The sequence below is a fragment of the Aspergillus brunneoviolaceus genome, assembly GCF_003184695.1.
Source record: "Aspergillus brunneoviolaceus CBS 621.78 unplaced genomic scaffold BO95scaffold_127, whole genome shotgun sequence".
In the NCBI taxonomy this organism is placed as follows: domain Eukaryota; kingdom Fungi; phylum Ascomycota; class Eurotiomycetes; order Eurotiales; family Aspergillaceae; genus Aspergillus; species Aspergillus brunneoviolaceus.
Genome location: NW_020290857.1, coordinates 27,454 through 49,768, shown reverse-complemented (window position 1 = coordinate 49,768; position 22,315 = coordinate 27,454). Strand labels below are relative to the sequence as shown.

Below are 22,315 nucleotides of genomic sequence, written 5' to 3'. Positions count from 1 at the left end.
CCCCCCCTCCATCCCCATGGGTTTAGGGCTTCGTTGCCGAGAGAATTAGCACGCAATCCAGAGCTTAGGGGTGACCGCCCGCTAGCCTTGGGTTACATTCCAAGACATCTTAGTCCTGACGCCAGGTCTCGAGTGGAGGCAGACAGCACCTATGCTGACAAACCTACGACCGAGCAATCAGTCCCCTTGACTATTGAGTGAAGCATGGGCTGTGGCCTGATGCACATGGCTCCTGGAGCTACACAGGACACAACAAGTCGTGAAGACCCGATAAGATCCGTGAAACGGCTTGGCATACCCCGGGGATCGGTCGCTCTGCCCTGCTGTTGGTCAGCAATTGGGTGACACACACGCGTGGACGGTTGGCCTGACGGAATTCTGCATCCCTTACTGAGACTCTTTCCTTTCTGGTTGGCGGGAATGGATCAAGCTATTGTTAGTCACCAATGAATCGGGATATATCAGCAACAGGGGGTCGGTTTCGAAACCACGGGGAGGAATCAGTTGCTGATCTTACGTATGTACTCCGTACAGTAACTACATGCGACTCGTTAAGTAAACCGAAGGAAGGCCATGCATGCGTCCTGCGTAGGTGAGACCACGGCACTTTTTTTCTTTTGTTTTCTCATCCCCGAGGGTGAAGAGGGGTAAGGCTACGCTAAGCCAGTGCATGGAAATGAGATAGAAAAAGAAATCCCACTAATCGCGTGACCGCGTGGTTTCATCTGGACAAATGGCAGGCTTTTGTTTTAGTATTAGTACTCCCGACCCTGTTGGGAAATGCTCCGCCCCCCAAGGTTATCTACCTAGACCCGATCAGCCCTAGTCTACGCGAGGTGATCCTCCGGAGATCATTAGTAGGGAAGCCCTCATGGGCTAAGTAGGTATAATCCAGTTAGTAATGCAGCCTGACAAAGATATTACCAAGCAGAGACACTAAGTTAGCCACTGATAGCTAGTGCTTGCATCCTGAGCAATTGGCTGTCGTGACTGCTGAAGCTACCTCTCCTTAGCTTTCATGACGCATCTGATAGCCCGTTACAATACAATACAGCGGGAGGACTTGGAAAAACAGTCCCGTCAAATGAGGTCCGAGCGGGGAGTCGGCACTGCCTCTCCCAATCCGCACTTTCGGGTGGACGGAAAGATTGAAAGATTACGGATCGTATACAGTAGTATGAGTTACGTTACCTAGCACCTACCTCCAGCCCAACTAGTGGCCGTGACGTTCAAGCAAGGAGTCGATACCTCAACTACTACGCGCTCGTATATGCATATCTGAAGAATTTTAGCTTGCTGACTGCATCTCCCGGCCTAAGAGCCTCTGCGGAATGTGGCATGATGCAAAACCTTGGAATTGAGAACTCAGTGAGTGTACTGTACTCGAGCTACCTAATAGTTACTCCGTACGGTACCGATCATCGACGGGCCAGATGCCGTGCCCCAAAACCACGTGGTGATATGACGATCAAGCAGTAGATTGAGGGGTGAAGAGAGCCGCAGATAGAGCAACTAAAAGTCCTAACTACGCCATATCTGCTAGTGAGTGGTCAGGCTGTACCGCTAGCCACATTTCCCCATTATCCTGGATCTCAGCATAGTGCGAAACACCGTATTGATGCACCGTAGTTGTGGACATAGCTTCGGTTGAATTGACTCGGCTTGTGGGATGAGGGGGGACATCACGGGTATTCTGAGATCTCCCAATTGATGAGTAATGGCTAGTACATCTAGCTAGTGATCCTCATTTCTAGGTATGTCATCCTTTGTGGATCGGGATTTGGAGCGGGCTCTCTCGCTTGGGATATACATTCAGGCTGTATCGATCGTCCAGGTAAGGCCTAGGTCTCGACGATTCTGATATATGAGCAAGTTGTATAGTGAGAACTGCGACTGAATGCTCTGCAGGGATTCGCCAGCTTATGCCATTGAAAAACATGAGTCAGTGTGAGATCCAAGTATACTAGCTACAGGTTTCCGGATTTGACTGCGGATGACTCTGAAGGAATCATCCTCAAGGCGTGTCCGCATCTTCGACAGACCTAGGGCGGGATAGTGAGTTGCGGAGAAAAGACATTGGCTCACGCATCTCTCCGTGAACAAGCACTATCAATAGACTTTTACCCCTCTTGAAACCCATTTAAGCACTCGTGTTGGTGGGAAACCTATCTCTATCTCGATATTAATCCAGACCTTCCGTGCAAGTAGGCGTGGCTGGACGGGGGGAGTCCGGTCATCCTTCCAATCCTGTCCGACGGCCTAAATGAAGTACAAGAGAACTTACTACTCCTGTATACAAATCACGTGCTAAACTAGATCAAAGACCGATCAAAAGAACGAAGGATTTAGGTGCAGGCAGAATAATCGGCTTGCAGAAATGGAGCGGACAATGTAGCGAATGAGGGCAGGGGGCAGAAAGTCCGGCCCAGGTAATAACCTAGTATAAGACTCAGTGCTTACGCGCTCCCCGATAAAATAAACACTCAACACAGTCTAACGTTCCGGAGCAAACAAAACTAGCTGAACCGTCGTATTAGCAAGTTGGCCATGAACTAATCAATTGGTTGTCAGTGATGAGTTCAGTTCACTTGGAATAAGATTCTACGACTCTACTCTGGGAATTCTTTGGGGCATCTAGTATAAGAGAGGCATTACTAGTGGACGGGCTGTTGGCGAAGCAGTGGTGCACGGTCCCCATCCCAAGTGGAAAAAAAAAACAATGTACAGTAAGTTAACTACTAGGTACTGTAAATGTAACCCTAGATGAAATAGCTCCATCTTGGCGCATCTTCCGCCGCGTGGGAAGCCTCACGCTAGAATCAACAAACAACGTGGGCTGACGTGCTTTCTGGCTAGATCCTGCAGGAGGAGACTACTCGACCACTCTCTTTATCAGACTCCTGGAATTTGTCTTAGTATATCGGTGACTAGTAAGTTTTCAGGTAGGCTCAGATGACAAATGGCTTTGATCCTTTTTTATTCTATTTTTTTTTCCCGTGCTTCTTCAACCACGCGAAGTGAGATAGGGTCTTCGGCGCCACCGCCCCCACTAACAGTCGCGGGGTCAAACAAGGCCTCCATAACGCTCGTAAGGATGTTGATGCTGGTCGAGGCTAGGCGGAAGGATCATGGGGGCGAAATTTGTAACCCCAACATTGTTGTGTCCCTGTCTCTCTCTCTGTTGTCTCTGCGAGAAGTATGTGTGATGTGATTGCCATGATTCAGGATCGCCGAAACTGCGCCGAGAACGTCGAGAAGCACCTCCAGGCCAACTCAAACCTAAACTGCAATGTGGCGATACATGGCCAGGCTGAAGATTACCAGATTGATACACTTCTCACCCTGTCGATCCAATGGCAATAGCCGCAACCACAGCAGAGAAGCTGGGAAATGCTGACGGCTTCGAAGGATCAACTTGGAGGATCGCTTGGATTCAATCGAGGCAGACTCTAGGGGAATCTATAGAACAGGGATACTTCCGTGGCTATCTCTCTCCGCATCTCTGGCCTATATCTTCTCTCCGGCGGCCCAGCTCCACCTCTCGATGGAGCACAGAAGCTTGGATTTACGACCACCATCAGTATGAAGACCACCGAGACCAGGTACATCGCATGTTCGCATTGCTCCAAGGCCAAGGCGCGATGCGATCGCAAGGTAGGCGCGCTGTGAAGTCCCTGCGTGGCTTCTTTACATCATTGATTGACCAAGAGTTCGAGTATCACAGGTGCCTTGCACACGATGCGTCAGTAAGCAGCTGGTCTGCCAACCGCGCTCTGCTCGGCGAGCCATGCAACGCCCGGCGGAACTCCAATTACGAAGGCTACGGCCAGACGACATCCCACGGGGAGAAGAGCAGCAGACTGCACCGGAAACAACGAAACAGAACCTAGTAGGGCCTGATAGCACAGCAATAGTAGGGTCCGACATGGAGACCGGCAGTCCGGACGGCTTGTTGCGCCTTCAAGCAGCCAGTGTCCCTTACCCCAGCACCGAGGAGACGACGCACTTGTCCACCGAGTGGCTACAGCAGATTACTCCAGAGTCATCGTTACATATGCCCTTGGCTATGGTCCTGGATGAGGAAGCCCCGCATCAGTCCACACCCGACCTCGACCTCATCAGCGAGCTCATCAGCTATTCCACAAGCGATGTCCTGTGGGAATCATACCTGGAGCCCATGACCGTCCCTCCCCTGAGTCACTCTCCGCGCAAATCCTCGAGTTGCGGGCGCAACAGCCCCCTTGTCGCTCTATGTCCAGGGCAGCCACGGCATTGGGGGGAAGATTGGAGCAGCCAGATGCGCCTCAGCCTGCAGCAATTCGAGCAGACGCTCAAGTCGCGAGAGCCGTGGAATACCAGCAGCACCGAGTCCAGTGCCTCCTCGATCGCCACACCACCGGCCGTAGACCCTATCACGGACACCACCCGCGACAACCTCCTGGTGGTGACCCAACTACTACTGATGCAGACCCGCAATGTCCACTCGCGGGAACATAGCAGCCACGGCCGTAGACTCAGTCCACTCAACCTCACCATCGTGACCCTACCTCCAGCCAAGGCGCTGGATGACCTCTTACGAGCCCAGGTCTCCTGCTTCGAGCAGTACTTTGGCCTGTCGAGCGGGGAGCTACAAGACCCAAACATGCTCATGAATGATCTTCCGCACGACGTCAAGGCCGCTGGCATCCTGCTTCTGCTGATGATCGCGATCGGAGCCACAGCTTCCCCGGCCCCAGAACTGCACATCTTCGCGACCGGCTTGACGGAGACGTGTCGCACTGCATTGTCCGATATGATGGAAGGAGACGTGGCCAGCACGAGGCCGGATATCGTATCTCATTGCGCTCTTTTGCTGCTTTATCTGGGGATGTGGTCTGGTGAGCGATGGCTCATGCGGGTGAGTCCGACGATATGTCGCATTATTTTTGCCTTTTTATGTCGCCATCTCATCTGCTAACCTGCCTTTCCACTGGCCACAGACCTCTTGCGCTCACCGGCAGATGTACACTCAGGCAAGTCTTTCTGATCTTGGGCTATGACCCCAGGTCGAATGGGAATACTGACCGGCAGTAATATAGTTACTACACCGAAAGCCCCCTTCCCTTAACAACGGCGACACTCCTAGCCTTCTTAGCAGCAGTCTAGGGCTCAACCAACAATGGGCGCAATGGAAGGAGGAGGAGATGAACTCGCGGTGAGTGACAGCAGCTTTCTGCTTGCCATCATAGACTGTCCACTGACTTCATCGGGTAGGCTCACGTACGCGTGGGTAATAGCAGATCAAGAATGGAGCCTGTTCTACGACACTCCTCTCAGCTTCTCCGTGGACACGCTGACCGAGTCACTACCCGCCGACGACCGACTGTGGAAGGCGGGCTCCGAGAGTGACTGGGCACGTCTCGCGCCCGAGGTCTTCGCCAGCCAACCCCCGATCTGCCTGCGCGACCTGTATACCTGCTTCATGAACGGCGAGCTGCGCCCCGGACGAGGCACGCGGCTGCCCCTGCAATATCTGCGTCTGCTGCTCGTCCCGTTGCACGGGATGGTCTGCCACCTGCGCCAGTGGCTGCAGTCCTTCCCCAACTGCCCGGTGCGCTGGCGCAAAAGTACCCAGGGCCTGTCCAACCCGGCCATCCACGCCCAGCTCGACCAGGTGCAGGCCCTGCTGCCCGAATGGTTCAACCTGGCCGTGCACTCGGCCAACACCAACTCGCCCGCCGGCCTAGCCATGCTGGTCATGTACCACCTGATCGCGCTGAACGCGATGGCGAGCTTTCCCAGCATCGAGGCCGCGCTGCTTCGCGGGCCCCCCGCGCGCCCAGAGGCCCCTAACCCGCGGGGATCCGGCCCGTGTCCGTTGGGCGCCTGTCCGGCGACCATCGCCCATGACAGCGAGGAGGAGGCGCTCGTCCACTGCGGCCAGATCCTGCGCCTGGTGCGCCTGATGCCCCCCGCGGACCAGCCGCTCTGGTGGTCCGCCGTGGTGTACCGCGTCGCGCTGATCACCATATTCCTGTCGATGAAGCGCCACCCGCACGACTGGCTGCCGGCGCTCATGCTGGGCCCCGTCGAGGCCGTCAGCCTCGCCTCCTCGTCGGCCACCAGCAGCTCCAGCGGCGCCAGCTCCAGCAGCATCATCTCCATGATGAGCAGCTCCGCTTCTGCTTCTGTCAGCGACCGCGGCGCCACCGTGCCTCCGCAGCTGCGGTCCGTCGTTCTGAACGACGTCCCCGCCGACCACCCGGCCCTCCTGAACTTCATCAAGTACAAGGAGGGCGAGCCCGTCCTCGCCGACCGCGACGGCCAGCTGGTCGAGTTGCGGCGCCCCCGCGAGGTCCTGCGGCTGTTCATCGACCTCGCTGACGTGCAGTACCGGCCTGTGCTCCGGGCCACGCGGTTCCAGACTAGCGTCAAGGACTCCTTAGAGCAGTTAGCTGACCTGTGGGGGTATTTTTCTCCGGCTTGAGGGGCTGTTAGGGAAAGGGAGGGTTGGGGTTGAGTCCCTTGGGGAGCGGGGGGTAAAGAACAAGGTGCGAAGGGATGTTGTCTTCTTCGAAATAGATACCATAGAAAACGAGACAGAAAATCCCGAGTTATTCTTTAGGAAAGAAGCATCGGGCTAATGGGTGGAGCATATTTGTGTTTGCTGGTTAGAGCTCAGCCGAGCGGCGCTTTAGCGATGCGTGACAATTCTTGCCTTTCGTGTTTGTTTTCCTACCAACCAAAATCAATAATCATTTCTTAGACAAACAGTGTGATCATTCAGGGAGGTGTCTTAATGGAACTGGGCTGCTGTACCAGCGCACATGATGACCGTTGGACGGAGAGACTGAGATGAGGGAGAGAAAGCGTTCAAATTCCAGAGAGCTTCACATTCAAGCTGGAGCGTAGACGAGTGCAGTGCCTCGGGCATCCTTCAGGCACACGGTAGCTATCACGTGATGCGATCGCAAACTTCCAAGGGAGTTGGAGATTGACGGCTGCGAGCATGATTTGGGATCCGCGCGTGAAGAGGGGTCTAATGGTTGGAATGGATGTCTTGGGAAGCCATCATGTGTTGAGATATGAAAATGCGACCGTGAACCATCCAGACCCTGTTTGGTGGAGACAGGACGCGCTCCGGCCACGTGACCTGCCACCGAAGGCTTCGGCTTCGGCTTCGGCTTCGGCTTCACTTCATTTCAACTTCTTCTTTCTCATATCACCTCCATCTATGCTGGTATCCTTGAACCAAGAACTTGTTTCCTTGAGTCTTCTCCTCTACCTGTAACTTGTACATCTTTCGGGAAGGGTTCTGAGATGAAGTTCGATCCTCATGGGACAGATTCAGTACTAGTACTAGTACACTATCAAAGGCTCGAATATATAAGTAGCATGAAGTGAGGACATAGAGAGCCAGATCCACAAAACGCCTCGCTAATCAAAGCACAAGACAATCATCCAGATATCCAAACGCCCAACTGACACGATACCAACACCAGCAAGGAAAATTAAAATCAAAGACAAAAGAAGCAAAACACCTCATCTAAACAGCCAGCGTCTCGCCCATATACGGAAACCGGAGCGTCTCGCCCTTCTCCACCAAACTCTCCAGATAGATGGAAATCAAGGGATCCATCCCGTGCTCGAGGGCCCGCGCAATCCACTCCATAAACTCCACCTCCGCAAACTCTTCCCCATACAACGTGCGCATGTGCTCCACCATGGCCGGGAACGCGACCTTGTTGCCGCTCGAATGATGCCGGAAGCGCACCTGCTGCTGCTGCTGCTGAGACCCTTCTTCTTGCGGCCCTGCGCCGCGATGACGACTCATCTCGACAGCGGCGGTGGTCAACTCGCGCGCCACCTCCTCGACCCGCTTGAAATCAAAGTACCCCTCCACGTTGGCGAAACGCGGGATGGCCTTCATCTGAAGCGAGTAGCGCAGGATCGCGTTCAGTGCGTCCGAGGTCGGCGCCTGGTCGCCGATCACCACGCACGGGCGGTGGATCTCCACAGGCATCGCCGTCAGCGCCGAGGCCCGCTGCAGGAATTGCTCGCTGGCCCACTTGGACGCCGTGTAGCCTTCAGTGCCGTTGGAGGGCGGCTCGGCGGCCACGGGACCCGGTACCGGGGCGGTGTTGTTGGCTGCGAGCAAGGGCACTCGGTTGGAGGAGATGTAGAGCAGGGGAACGGCGGACGGGGCGCAGAGGGACGCCAGGAACTGAGTGGAATGCACGTTAGCCTGGCGCACGGAGGAGTAGTTGTTGAGGCAGTGGCCGTTGGCGCCGGCGTGGATGACCACGTCGATGGCCTCCTGCAGCGCGAGGCACTCGGACGGGTTGAGCCCCAGCGTCGAAGACGACAGACTCCCCGTGTAGGTCACGATCTTATCGTGGGCCGGGAGGTGGCTCTGCTCGTCAGGTAGAACAGCCACGCAGTGCACTTTGTGGACCTGAGCGTCCTGCAGGAGCTCGTTCAGGATGCATCCGCCCAGAAAGCCCGTGGCTCCGGTCAGGAGCACCTCGATGGCTTGATCGTCGTTCCTGCGGACGGTAGAGTGCTTGCTGGCGTTCCGCGCCGCGGTCACCAGAGACTTGGGAACGGCTGTCTCGGCCTCCCAGTCAATGGCCTCGTTCTCGATGACCTGGTGCTCGCGCTGGAAGTCGATCCGCGCGGTCATCTGGCGCAGCGTCGAGGCCTCGTACAGCTCGCGGGTGGAGATGGAGACCGCCATCGCTTCTTTGATGGCGTGCTGCAGCTTGATCAGCCGCAGGGAGTTGCCGCCTTCGAGGAAGAAGTCCGACTCGGCCGTCAGCGCGTGCCTGGTCGGCGGCAGGACCTTCTCCCAAAGAATGCGGAGCTCGCCCTGACGAAGACTCAGCTTAGGTGCAGTACCATGCTGACTGGCATCACCACCAGAACGAGACGCCGAAGGAAGCGGCGCGGTGGCGAGGGCGTTGCGGTCAATCTTGCCATTGCTATTGCGCGGCAGCTCGTCGACAATGGCCACCTGAGCCGGACACATGTACTGCGGCAGAGGCAGGTTCGCCAACAAGTCTGCGATAACCGCCGGCTCGATCTCACCAGTCCGATCACCGACCGTCGTCGCATGGGCCACCAGGACGTCGTCTCGAACGGTGACCACGACCGTCGAGAACAGCGACGCCCCTGCTTGCAGCAGAGCTCCTTCCACCTCCTCCAGCTCGATCCGAAGCCCGCGCAACTTGACCTGCGTGCTCCCTTCCAGCCGACCCTGGAAAACCAGTGTACCATCTGCCGTCAATCGACCCTGGTCGCCCGTGCAATACCATCTTGTCGATGGCGATGCTCGGTCCGTGACGAACCGCTTCGCGGTCTCTTCCGGCGACGCCCAGTAGCCCATCGCCAGCCCGGCGCCACCGATGCAGATCTCCCCGCGGAACCCGATCGGCTGAGGCCGGCCCGCCGCGTCGACGATCCGCAGGGCGTAGTTGGGCAGAGCTTTGCCGACCGTGCTCTGGGATTCAGGCTCATCCTCCTCCCCGGTCTCCAGCGAGATGCGGTGGAAGGTGGCCGCCGCGGTGATCTCCGTCGGACCGTAGCAGTTTAGATACGAGAGGGATGCGAGGCCCAGCCGCTGGAATTCGTGCAGCAGGGAGCGATGGACCGCTTCGCCGCCCATGCACGCCCACCGCCAGCCGGCGCATTCGGCCAGCGAGTCCCGCCCGTAGTGCAGCCATGTCAGATACTCGGAGGGCGTGGCAATGGTCATGGTGACTTGGTGCTGGTGCATCAGCCGGGTGATGTGGAGCGCATCGCGCCGCGACTCGTACGGCACGATCACCAACGTTCCCCCCGTGCAGAGGGCACAGAAGGTCTGGATCAGCGACATGTCGAAACCCAGCGAGCTCTGCTGAAGCACGGTCTCGCGTCGCGGCCGCAGATTCAGCGCCTCGATCTTCAGCGCAATGTGGTTGACAAAGTTGCGCTGCGAGAGTACCACCCCCTTCGGCTTCCCGGTCGAGCCGCTCGTGTACAGGAGCACGGCGGGCGATTGCGGCTGTGCAGTGCAAGGGATTGTCTCCTTGACAGCAGCCTCGATCGCATCTACATTGATGACCTGCAAGGCGAGATTCTCCTCTCCGGCGCCGAGCTGGCCAGCGCGCTCGAGAGTGGCCTCATGGCAGAGCACCACGCTGGGCCGCGCACTGGCGACGATAGCCGCATGCCGTGCCGGTGGCAGACTGACGTCCAGCGGGATGTAGACCGCGCCGACATGGAGAATAGCGAGCATCGAGGCCGTGAAGTCGACCGAGGGCTGACACACGACAGCGACCCGGGAGTCAGCCGTTTGACCTGCAACCTGCAGAGCCGCAGCGATCGCGTTTACCCGCTCCGCGAGCTGAGCATATGTGAGCGCCTGACTTCCATCACGGATGGCGATCTGCTCCCGATGGGCTTCCTGCGCAAGCTGGACCTTCTCCGACAGCGTCTCAGGCCAGTGGAAGTCCACTCGAGGGCCCTGGCCGAGCTCGAGGGCCGCCAGGACTGCGTCGGGAGCGTGGATGGGCACGTCGGCGACGGGAGTGTAGGTGTTTGCCACCACACCCTTCAGCACGCGCACATACGTGTCCAGGATGGTGCGAGTGGCGGCCGCGTCGTACAGGGACTCCTGGCAGGCCATCTCCAGGACGAAGCCGTCGGCGCCGTACTCGATGATGGCGAAGCTGAGGTCGTAGGGGTTCTTGGCCTCCTGGACGTCGGCCATGGTCAGGAAGTGGCCGGCGAAGGGGATCTTCTTGACGACGCCCAGCCGGTAGTTGACGGCGACCTGGAACAAGGGGGTGTGGGCAGAGGAGCGCGCCACGTGCAGCTCGTCCAGGATCATGTCCAGCGGCACGGCCGAGTTCTGCACCGCGCCCAGCACCTTGCGCGCCGTCGTCTGCGCGATCTGCGCGAACCGCGCGTCCGGGGACACGCGGAACCGCACCGGCAGCATGTTCATGAAGAATCCCACCGTGTCGGCGAAGTCGTCGTCCAGCCGGTTGGCATCCGCCACCCCGATGCAGAGGTCGTCGGTGCCCGCCAGCTGCGACAGCACGACCTGGAACACCGCCAGGTGGAAATGGAAGGCGGTGATCCGCAGTTTTTGGCACGCGGCCTTCAGCGCCTGCGCGACCTCTGGCCCGATTTCCTGCCACTCGTAGGTGGTGCGGAAGTCCTGCGTGCTGGGCCGCGTCTTGGTCTTGGATATGGGCAGCAAGGGCAATACCGGGGGCACGGTCGAGTACTCGTTCTTCCAGTACTGCAGCTGCGCCTGAAACTGGCCGGTCTGCTGGTGCTCAAACTGTCGGCGCGTGTACTCCAGGTAGGTCTTGCTGGTGTGCTGGAGGGGCTCCATGCGGTAGGCGGCGGACAGGTCCTGGATGAAGAAGCGCCAGCCGGTGGTGTCCATGATGATATGGTGATAGGAAAGAATGATGGTATGCGACTGCACGGAGGTCGAGAGCACCGCCATCTCCATGGTCTCGCCCCGGGCGAGGTCCCAGACCCGGGTTTTGGCTAAAGTCGCCTCCGCGGCGATGTCGTCGGCCGTCGCGTCGGCGACATGGCGGAAGCGCACGATGGGGGAGACGAGCACGCCCTGCATGGGCTGATTGTCCTCCTCGCGCACGAAGTAGCACGTGCGCAGGGACTGATGGTGCTGCATGGTGAGGGCGAGCGCATTGCGGAGGCGCTCCATGTCCAGGTGGCCGTCAATCTCGAACTGGAACATGAGGTTGTACGCGGTCGGGTTGTTGAGGAACTGCGAGAGAATGTAGATCCGTGACTGGCCAGACGAGAGACGTTCGCTCTCGATTATACCTTGGCCATAGTCATCATCGTCAGCGTCGCGTCGCACATCGGGGAGGAGGGGGTCTTGTCCTACGTTCACCCCGGCTTCGTGGCCGTCCTTTTCGTCGGTGGGATCGACGACGCTGGGAGAGCTGCTCGCAGACGACAGATCCTGGTCGGCGGCCCCGAGGGAGCTGGTTTCGGCGGTTTCCGGGGCTTCGGATGGAGTCTGCGACGAGTCCTGAGACTCGTCCACGGTCGTGCTTTCGGTCTCGACCTCCTCTGCCTTGGAGGAGGCCGTTTGCTCCAGCTGCTGGGCGAGCAGCTGTTTGGCCGCGTTGGTGCACAGTTGAGCGATGGAGTCTCCTCCCAGGATCTTGAGGACGGGGATGTCGGCGCCCAGCTCCCGCAGGAACCAGGTACGGATCTCCACGGCCACGAGCGAGTCGATACCCAGCTCGATCAGCGACACCTGGACCGAGACGCTTCCGGCAGGCAATTGCATCATGGTTTCAAGCTTGGCCGAGAACGCGTCCTGCGCGAGCTCCACAGCCTCGGCTTCGGTGCTCACCTCGCGGAACCGCTCCTTGAGGTCATCCTGGCCCGATCGAGCCACCACCTCGTTGCGGACATTGGTGGATGGCAGATAGTGCGAGAAGCGCGGGTCGGAGGTCCAGGCTGGCTTGTGGCCGGCCGGCAGGGGCTCCGTCAGAGGGTCCATACCGACGCCCACTTCACACGGCCGGTGGCTGTCCGGTCGGCCGGAGATGATGGCCTCGGCGAATGCGTGGTGCACGTCCATCTCGGAGATAAACTTGAACTGCAGGCGAGCGAAGATCTCCCAGATCGCCCGCTCCTGCCGCGTGGTGTAGCCGACATCGGTGACGAAGCCGATGTGGACGACCGAGGCGGCCAGCCCTCGCTCGCGACGCTGAGCGGCCAAGGCGGACATGAACATGTTGGCGGCGTGGTAGTTGGATTGGCCCTGGGTGCCGATGGTTGCACCGCAAGAGGACAGGAGAACGAAGAAGTCCAAGGGCGTGTCGGCAAACACCTCGTCCAGGTGCTTGGAGCCGTCCACCTTTGGCTTTAGAACGCGATTGACCGCGTCCGCGTCCATGTTGACGAACATGCGATCAGTCAGCACCATGGCCGCGTTGCAGACACCAGCAATGGGGGGCAGGGTATCTTTGATCCGGCGCACCGTGGACTGCACCGACGCCCGGTCCGTGACATCCATCGACTCGACATGCACGTTGGCTCCCTTGTGACGTGCATCCGCCAGCCAGCGGGTATGGATGTTCGGGTTTCGACTGGTGATGACCATGTGCTTCACGCCGTGCTTCAGGGCCCACTCACAGATCGACAGGCCGAGCCCACCGGCCATGCCGACCATCAGGTATGTTTTGGTGGGATCGAACAGAGTAGTCAGGTCGGGAGGCTGGACGACCAGGTTCAGAGAGTCAGTTGCCTTAGTCCACGAGGTGATGTGTGTGGTTTGCAGAATCGAAGCATCAACGCGTGCCAGCTGATCGACGTTCAGAAGAGTGATTTCACCTGACACCGGCAATTCTGCATTCAACGTGAAGAGACGGTCTTGCAGAGCGGCGTATCCTGCAGCAAGTGAGCCGTCAGCTCGCAGGAGATTGAGCCCCTTCTGGAACACTCCACTGTCCAGATTTGGAACTGCCCAAGGAGATGATAGCGCGGACTGGATACTGGATCCGAGATAGTCCGTGGAGCCCGAGCAATTCACGAAGATCGAGTCCTGGCGAGGAACCAGGCTTTGAATGACTCGTGAAGAACTGTGGGGGTGGATCCGGATCCATTCACTGCGAGCCTCTGCGTCTGTAGTGGATGAGCACACAAAGAACACCTCGATCGCGCGCTGCTCAGCCGTAGCAGCAATGACAGCAGCCAGACCACGCCGAGGCTGGTAGAAAGTGACGGACTGCCCAGCGGGGACGGCGCTCAACAGCGCATCGGCGAAAATCTGGTCGCTCAGTCTCTCGAGGACAAGTGCGTCGCAAGCCGTCTCGTCAATCGGGATGACATCCACCTGCGGCACGCTCACAACAGAAGCATCAAGACGCGAGATGGCCAGCACCGGGGTTCCCACGTCAACTTGGTGTCCAACCGTGAGGTAGAGCGTCTCCTGCTTGTTACCGCCAGGAACTGTCAGCGAGAAAGCTGCCTTCACCCTCACATCCTGAGCAGCATCAGCGAGACCACGATTGTCCGCTTCGATCAAGGCCAGCTTGTCACCCTGTTGGACGAGGCGGATCGTCGCATCGGAGCCGGACGGAGGCTTCGTGACCGTGCGGTAGCGCGCATTGTACCGGTCGTTCAGCTCCTGGTTGGGACGCAGACGGGCGATCAGGGTCTCGTCCCCATCGATGACCAGCTCCTGCTCACGTGTCCAAAGCAGGGGCGTTTGCTCGTCCACTGCCGACAGGATCTTCATCCGCACGAAGGCTTCCAGGACCGTCCGCGCGGAGAGATTGGTATTGGTGATCGACTCCAAATCCAAGGACTGGATGGACACCTGCGGCAGCTCCTTGCAGATAGCGCGTGACATTCCCAAAAACATGTTCTGATAGGGGTTCTCCGCTCGGCGGCTCTTGGTAACCCAGAGGACGTTACGCGCGCGCAAGAAAATCGCCTGCAGGGCCTTGAGCTTCTTCTGGGAGATAGGCGCGGCGAACAGCGGGGCGTCCAGCTCCTGCAAACACACCACATCCATGCGCGACGAGAGACGGGAGAAATCCACGGCCTCGAGATCGCGGGCAACCACCACGCGGCTGCGCCAGGAGGGTCCGACTTGGCGTTGAAGGGCGGTTGTGAGCTTCGAGACCGGGAGGGTGTGGCCGCCGATGACGAGCAGCGAGTCGGTCTGGGGCACACTGTTGATGTACCCCAGTGGTTCACGCAGCTGCAGCACGGTCTCGTCGACCGCCTGGCTGACCATGAAAGACATGCAGTGCTTCTCGGCATCTGGCAGGTCGTGGTAGACTAGGTCCACGCCCGAGTAGCCGGTATCCTGCAGGGTGCGATCCCAGTCCTCGGTGGTCATGCCGGGGTGGAAGCGGCGGCCTTCCTTCGCGCCCAGCCACCAGCCGGGCAAGCCGGCCATACAGAAGCCGATGCGCATGATCTCGATGCCGGTGATCTCCACCAGCAGCAGGAAACCACCAGGCTTGAGCAACGATCGGGCGTGAGCGAGAGTGACCTCCATGCTGCCCGTGGCGTGCAGAACGTTGGAGGCGACGACCACGTCGTAGGAGTGCAAGGCATACCCCTGCGGGACCACGTCTTTCTCCACGTCCAGCGTCTTGAAGACCATCTTGCTGGCGAACTCCGAGAAGCGCTTGGCCGCGTTCTCGAAGAAACCGGTGGAGATGTCGGTGTAGGTGTAGGTGTCGAAGCTCTTCCCGATGGATTGCAGGATGGCGTGAGACTATAAGACAGTTATTAGCAATGGAACACGCGGGAAGTATAGAACACAGAAAGCTCCTTACCGTGGAACCCGTTCCAGCACCAATCTCCAGGTAGTTGGCCTGGGGATACTTGTTGGAGATCTGCTGCAGGACGTTGCGCATGCCGGCATTGACGACGGCGAAACCGCAGCCCTCGTAGTACATGCGGCCGAAGCGGTCATCCTTCATCAGGACCTCCAGCATCTGGGTCTTGCCATGCAGCACGTCCATGAGGTTCTCGCCCACGGCGCGCACGATCTCGATATCAATCTGGCCGGGCCAGCGGTTGAAGATCTCCTCGATGACCTCGATCCGGTCGTCGAGCCAGCCGCTCTGGGCCAGCGGGTGAGAATCCTCGCGGACCACCTGCACCCAGTGCTGGAAGCAGTCCAGCATGCGCTGGAAATACCACGAGAGCCCGGCCACCTCGCTGGGGTCCACCTGCTCCAGCACCCGCTGCACGTAGTAGAGCACGGCGCGATCGATGTCGGCCACGAGGGCGGTATCGCGCTCGACGTCGCCGGGGTCACGCAGCGGCTCGAGCAGCGAGAGCGACGGGTCGGCCATGAAGACGGTGTCGAAGAAGAGCCGGCGGTCCTGCTCGGCCGTCGGCGGCGCGATGGGCTTCACCGAGAGGGCCTCCACCTGCAGCGCTGCTTCTCCGGTCACCCCATCGTAGATATGGATGTCACCGCTGAGCGACAGGCCGTTGCGGGCCGTGATGAACGACTGGGTCACCGTGCGGATGGTGCCGGCCTCCGCCCCAAGGGTGATCCTTGGGTTCACGGCCACGCGTTTGATATGCACGGGCAACACGCTGGTCGGCAGCTTCCCGGCACTGGGGTCCGCGCGGGCGTGGAACAGGTTCTGGAAGGACACATCCAGCAACGCAGGGTGGACGACGTATCCCCCGCGCAGCTCCTCGGCCGACCACTCGGCCTTGGCCTCGGCGAAGTCCAGCCGGCGTGCGACGTCCTGCAGGCGATGGAAGATGCCCGTGTAGTTCAGACCTGCCTGCGCCAGCACCTCGTAGCCTTCCTCGCTGTCGACGGGGAGCAAGTTGGGCGGCGCCGGGGCGCTGGGAGGCAGCTCGTCGCCCTCAGCCTCGCCGAGGTGAATGATCAAGCGGCCCTCACAGGTGTGGACCATGGCGCCTGTGCTGGGGTCCGAGCAGTAGCAGTAGGAGAAATGTCCCTCGATGACCTTGGGGTCGCCGCTCTCCAGCAGCCGCACCGTGAAGATCGTGTCCTGGCCCTCGCGCGAGTCCGGCACCACAATGGGCCGCCGGATCTCCACGTCCTGCACCTCCATCAACTGCACGGCTCTGCCGGCCGCGATCGCCTGCCCGGCCTGGAACGCCAGCGCCACGTACGAGGCACCGGGCAACAAGGGCTCGCCCATGATCTCGTGGCCCTTGACCCACGGCAGCTCGCTGAGCTTGAGGACGTTGCGCCAGCGCAGCTCCCGGTCGGTGTCGTCGGGCGTGCGGCGGCCCAGCAGCTCGTGGAACACATCAGTCCCCTTACGGAATCGCGCCGAGATGCGAGATTCCCGCCAGTAGACCCGGTCGTGGTCCCAGGAGTACGACGGGAGGTCCTTCAGGAGCCTGGGGGAGCGTCGACTGCCTTCCGGCACCAAGGCGCGTCGGAGACCCGCGAAGCTGACAAACTGCGGTCCCAGATGGGCCCAGGTAAAGCCGATCGCGTCGAACAGCGCCTCGACATCTCTGGCGCCACGCTTGAGAACACCGGTATAGGAGGGAGCGGTGCCGAAGGCGGACTCCAGGGTCTGCTCCGTGGGGCCCTTCAGCGCAGGATGCGGCCCGACTTCGATGGCCAGATCGAACGGGCCCCCGTGCCAGATCGAGGAGCGCACCGCCTGCGAGAACAGCACCGTCTGCACCATGTTCTGAACCCAGTAGGGTCCCTTGAGGGACTGGAGGTCTCCCCGCAGCAGCTCGGTGTCGCCGCGGACGCTGGAGTTCCAGAAGCAGCCGTCGCGCGGGCGGCGGACCTGGATGTCGCAGGCCTCGAGAGACTGGAGGTAGGGGCCGGCGCATCGCTGCATGTGGTGCGAGTGGTAGGCGGTGTCGACCTTCAGCTGGCGTGCGAACACGTTCTCGCGGTCGAAGTGCTCCTTGGCCTGCTGGATGGCATCGCTGTCCCCGGACAGTGTGACGCTCTGGACGCCGTTGCTGGCTGCCACGCTAATCCGGCCCTGGTACTCGGGCTGCCTGCAGAGCCGCTGCGCCTCGTTATAGCTGATCCCTACGGCCATCATCGCGCCGCGCTCCCCGTTCGGCCCCTGTGCCAGACCCGCGTATTTGCCGCGGTAGAAGGCAATCTGCATCGCCGCGTCCAGGGAGATGATGCCACAGGCGTAGACGGCCGCAATCTCGCCGGACGAGTGGCCGACCACGGCGTCGAAATCGATCCCGCTGGCGAACAGTACCTCTAGGAGACCGAGTTGGATGGCTGTGCACACTGGCTGGGAGACGGCGGCTTCGCCGACGCGGGAGGTATCGGCATCCTTGCGCAGCTCGTCCACGAGGAGCCACTCGGGAGGGTCGGGCAGCGCCTGCAGCACGGCATCGCACCTGTCGAGCACCTCCCGGAACAACGGGGAGTGATCGAGCAGCATGCGGCCCATGCCGGGCCACTGGGCGCCTTGGCCTGTGAACACGCCCAGAATGCCGGGCGTCTCGCTGGGGTTGATGGCCTGGTGGCGGATCCCGATGGTGTCCTTCTTCGCCACTTTCTGGTTGTCGGTGATGAACTTCTGCAGGCCGCTGACCAAGCCCTGATGTGAGGACGAGGAGAAAAAAGCCCGCGCCCGGTGCGCCGTTCGGCGGGTCTGCAGCACGTAGCTGAGATCCGACAAGTCCACCGACGGGTTGTCCTGCAGGTACTGCAGGAGTCCCTCGGCGTTGCCCAAGAGTGAGGCGCCGGAGTGAGCGGAGAGCACGATGGGGCCGAGTGGCGCACTGCCTTCAGCGACGGGTTCAATGGGTTCCTGTTCTGGAGTCTCGTAGCTATCCAGGATAACGTGGGCATTGGTACCGCCGAACCCGAAGCTGTTGACGCTCACGCGAAGAGGCACCCCCGGAGCGAGCTTGGGCCAGGGGACGGGCGCGGTCGCGATCTGCATGGGACCGTAGTACGGCTCAATCTTGGGGTTCAGCTCATTGAAGAGCATGTTGGGCGGGATGGTGCGATGCTTGATGGAGACCAGCGCCTTCAGGACACCGGCCAGACCGGCACACCCTTCCAGGTGACCAGTAACGGTCTTGATTGAGCCGACATAAAGGGGCGAATTCTCGTCGCCTATTATCACGCCGGTGGAGGCATCCTCCCCGAGGAGGGCCTCACTTATCGCTTGCGCCTCGACGGGGTCACCCGCGGCGGTGCCCGTGCCGTGACACTCGAAGTACTGACACCGATCCCTGATGGGGTCGAGGCCGGCCCGCTCGTATGTGCTCCGAATGAGGGCCGCCTGGGCCGCCGATGTAGGCATAGTGATACCCTGGCTCTGGCCGTCGGAGTTGATCCCACTGCCCCGGATCAAGCCCTCGATGTGATCATTGTCGCGGATGGCCTGGCTGAGCGGCTTCAGCAGGATGGCGGCGGCGCCCTCTCCGCGCGCATAGCCGTTGGCGGTCTTGTCCCACATGCGCGACTGCGAGTCCGGGGAGAGCATGTGCAGCTTCGACTCGGCAACGTACATGACGGCGTCGAAGATCAGGTTAACCCCGCCCACCACCGCACAGCTGACCTCCCCGAGCTGCAGACTCTGGACCGCCTGGTGCAGGGCGACCAGCGAGCTGGAGCAGGCGGTGTCGACGGTGACCGAGGGCCCGTGCAGGTCGAACACGTACGAGATCCGGTTCGCCAGGATACTCCGCGAGGTCCCCGTGCTAGTGTATTGCGGGATGCTCTCGAGGTCGCGCACCTGGATGTCGTGGTAGTCGTCGGTCATCACGCCGACATGCACCGAGGTCTGCGACCCGCGCATCTGGGTCAGCGTGTAGCCGGCGCTCTCGAAGGTCTCGTAGACGGCTTCCAGCAGGATGCGCTGTTGCGGGTCGATGGTGTCGGCCTCGAAGGGGCTGATGCCGAAGAAGGCCGGGTCGAAGAGCCGGCTGTCTTCGGCCAGCAGGTAGCCCTGGCCCTTGACGTCGGTCGAGCCATGGGTGTCCCCGGACGGGTGGTAGAAGCGCTGGAGGTTGAGGTTCTGGGCGTTCAGCTCTCGCCGCACGTCTCGGGGCTGGCGGAGGAGGTCCCAAAGCTTGGAGGGGGAGGAGGCCGAGCCGGGAAACCGACAGGAGGAGCCGACGATGGCGATGGGTTCAGGAACGGAGGAAGGCATTTTTGGTTGTGGTTGTTGTTGAAAGAGTGGGGAGTGTGTGTGGGAATAGCGAGTCACTGCTATCCGCGGCAAGTCGTCCTGAATTCTGTTGAAGTTGAGGGAGAGATGTACAAATGATCAGATGATGAGGAGTTGTCAAGTGGTGCGATCGTAGAGCGTATGTATACGTCGACGATGTGTAGTATACGGAGACATATCCAAGCCCTAGCCCCAGCCTCCTCTTCAGACCCGCCGGAGCGGACGTCCACGCGGACTGAACCCTGTCTGCCACGCGGAGAAGCGCATCCAATGAAAATACACCCGATGGGACCGTCGGACAAGGCTGAAGCCTGCGGTGTGGTGTCGGAAAGGCGCATGGACAGGAGATCCATTAGGGCTGGAGGTGAGTTTCAGAAGTCCGGTGGTTGCGGTGCTGATGTCCGGTCAGATTCCATCCGCCCCGGAGATGCCCGCCAAGCAACTCCGGACTGACCTTGCCTTGAGTTCGGGCTGACTGGCAATAGATAGATATATGAAATGATCCGGCCTTTCAATTAATTAAATGCTACTGCCAACCTGCTTGGCTAAAATTTCGGTTTCATTTTCTACCGTGCAAAAAACAGCAACAACACGATTCTTCCATCATGTTGGTGCAGTACCACAACCTCCCGGTGCAGAGCCTGCCCATTCTGCTCCTTTGTTCTGGCTTCCTGGCGCTTCTGTTCCGGTCCTTTGTCCGGCGCGCGAGCGACCTGCGCAAGCAGCGGTCCTGGGGCTGCAAGTCGGTTCCCTCGCGGTTCCAGTGGGAGCCGTTCTGGGGCGTGGATCTGGTGTGGACGCAGTGGCAGGCGCTGCGGGGCCACTACTTCATCCCCTGGCTCAGCGAGCTGCACAAGGGCCAGCCCAAGACCTTCCAGATCACCTTCATGGGCACGCGGGTCGTCTACACGATCGAGCCCGAGAACCTCAAGTCCCTGACGGCCATCAACTGGAAGGACTTCGCCATCAGCCCGCTCCGTCGCTACAAGAATGCCGGCGCCGCGTTCGCCAACCGCGGCGTCAACGTCGTCGACGGCGAGGACTGGGTCTTCAGCCGCGCGCTAATCAAGCCCTTCTTCATGCGCGAGGTCTACGCCGACACCGAGCGGCTGCGCTCCTACACGGACCATCTCCTGCGCATTCTCCCTCCGGACGGAGAGACGGTCAACATCCAGCCCTACCTGCAGCGATGGGTGAGGCCCCCCCCTCCCTTCTCTGTTAGTTCATGTGCAATCAACTAACAACCCACCCAGTTCCTCGACGTGACCACCAACTTCATCTTCGGCGCGCCCATGGACGCATTGACGCACCCCGAGCGCGCACGGGTGACCTGGGCGATGCTGGACGTGCTGCGGGGCAACCGACTACGACTCCAGATGTACAAGGTGATGAACCTGATCGACTGGTCGTGGTGGCTGCGGGCGATCAAGATCGTGCACGCGTACATGGATGAGCACCTGGACCGGGTGTACGCGGACATCGCGGAGCGGGAGCGGCGGATCGCGGCGGGGGAGGAGGTGGGCCCCGAGCGGCTGGATCTGCTGTGGTACATGGCGAAGCACTGCCCGGAGCGGGCGGAACTCCGATCGCAGCTGTCGCTGCTCTTCGTGCCCAACAACGACACGACCTCGATCTTCACGGGCAACGTGGTGTGGCACCTGGCGCGGAACCCGGAGGCGTGGGCGAAAGTGCGCGCGGAGGTGCTGGCCCACGGCGACGCGCCGCTCACCTTCGAGGCGCTGCGGGGCATGAAGTACCTCAACGCGTGCATCAACGAGACGCACCGGCTCAACCCCAACAACGTGTCGCAGGTGCGCATGTGCATCAATGACACCACCCTGCCGCTCGGGGGCGGGCCCGACGGCAAGTCGCCCATCCTGATTCGGAAGGGCGATGTCGTCCAGGTCACGAAGACGGTCATGCAGAAGGACCCCCTCTACTTCGGGGAGAATGTCGACGCCTTCAAGCCGGAGCGCTTCGTCGATCAGGCCCATTTCTGGGAGTTTGTGCCCTTCGGCGGCGGGCCCCGCCGCTGTCCGGCCCAGATGATGGTCCAGACGGAGACGGCGTATATCCTGGCCCGGTTGGCGCAGGTGTACAGTCGCATTGAGCCGCGCGATGAGAATCCGTTTGTCTCGGTCATGCGCATTGGACCGTCGAATAAGACGGGGGTGTTGGTTGCGTTGCACAAGTAGGGGTTAGGGGGGGGGCCGTGAAGGGGAAATGCAGAGCGGAGGCCGGAGGCGCAGGCCGCGTGCATGCAGGCAGACAGGCGTACTCCGATCCCTGCTAGTCTTGTCCGGGATGAGATTGAATGTAGCTACTCCTTAGCTGGTTAGTGTTCGTTTCGAATGAAGAAAAAAACGTGGTTTAGAATTTTCTATCGCATCCGGACAGGTAGTATGCTCGTAAACCCCCAAGGTGTGCAATGGAGTAGTAGGGTCAGTCCACTTCGTTCCTCTCCAATCGAAAAACCGTTTCTTCCTTATATCTTGATCACGATACTGTATTAAGCTGTCTTCACAATGTACCCAATAGCCAATCCACCCGGATCACGAGGTTGAATACTGTAATCTCGCAGAGTTCAAGAAAACACACCATAGATTTCAGAGACGAACAAAGCCCATAATCGAATTCAACCCAGCACACCAACGCAGAAT

General features: G+C 59.9%; 3 protein-coding genes across 3 annotated transcripts; 2 read left to right on the top strand and 1 right to left on the bottom strand.

Moving 5' to 3' along the window:
- Positions 1-3,397: 3,397 nt before the first annotated feature.
- BO95DRAFT_40779 (Zn(II)2Cys6 transcription factor) lies at positions 3,398-6,794 on the top strand. The gene is made up of 5 exons (XM_025584080.1): positions 3,398-3,654; positions 3,725-4,897; positions 4,980-5,012; positions 5,079-5,194; positions 5,254-6,794. The coding sequence occupies exons 1-5, from the start codon at positions 3,583-3,585 to the stop codon at positions 6,464-6,466; spliced, it is 2,607 nt and encodes an 868-aa protein (XP_025436268.1). The 5' UTR covers positions 3,398-3,582; the 3' UTR covers positions 6,467-6,794.
- A 731-nt stretch (positions 6,795-7,525) lies between these two features.
- Positions 7,526-19,730, bottom strand: BO95DRAFT_489726 (putative polyketide synthase; the record flags this gene model as incomplete). The annotated part of the gene is made up of 3 exons (XM_025590590.1): positions 7,526-13,267; positions 13,484-15,253; positions 15,315-19,730. Coding segments are annotated over 3 exons (11,928 nt in total), but the record flags the coding sequence as incomplete, so codon positions are not given.
- A 470-nt stretch (positions 19,731-20,200) lies between these two features.
- BO95DRAFT_489718 (putative monooxygenase) lies at positions 20,201-21,975 on the top strand. The gene is made up of 2 exons (XM_025590589.1): positions 20,201-20,848; positions 20,909-21,975. The coding sequence occupies exons 1-2, from the start codon at positions 20,261-20,263 to the stop codon at positions 21,848-21,850; spliced, it is 1,530 nt and encodes a 509-aa protein (XP_025436266.1). The 5' UTR covers positions 20,201-20,260; the 3' UTR covers positions 21,851-21,975.
- The last annotated feature ends 340 nt before the right edge of the window (positions 21,976-22,315 follow it).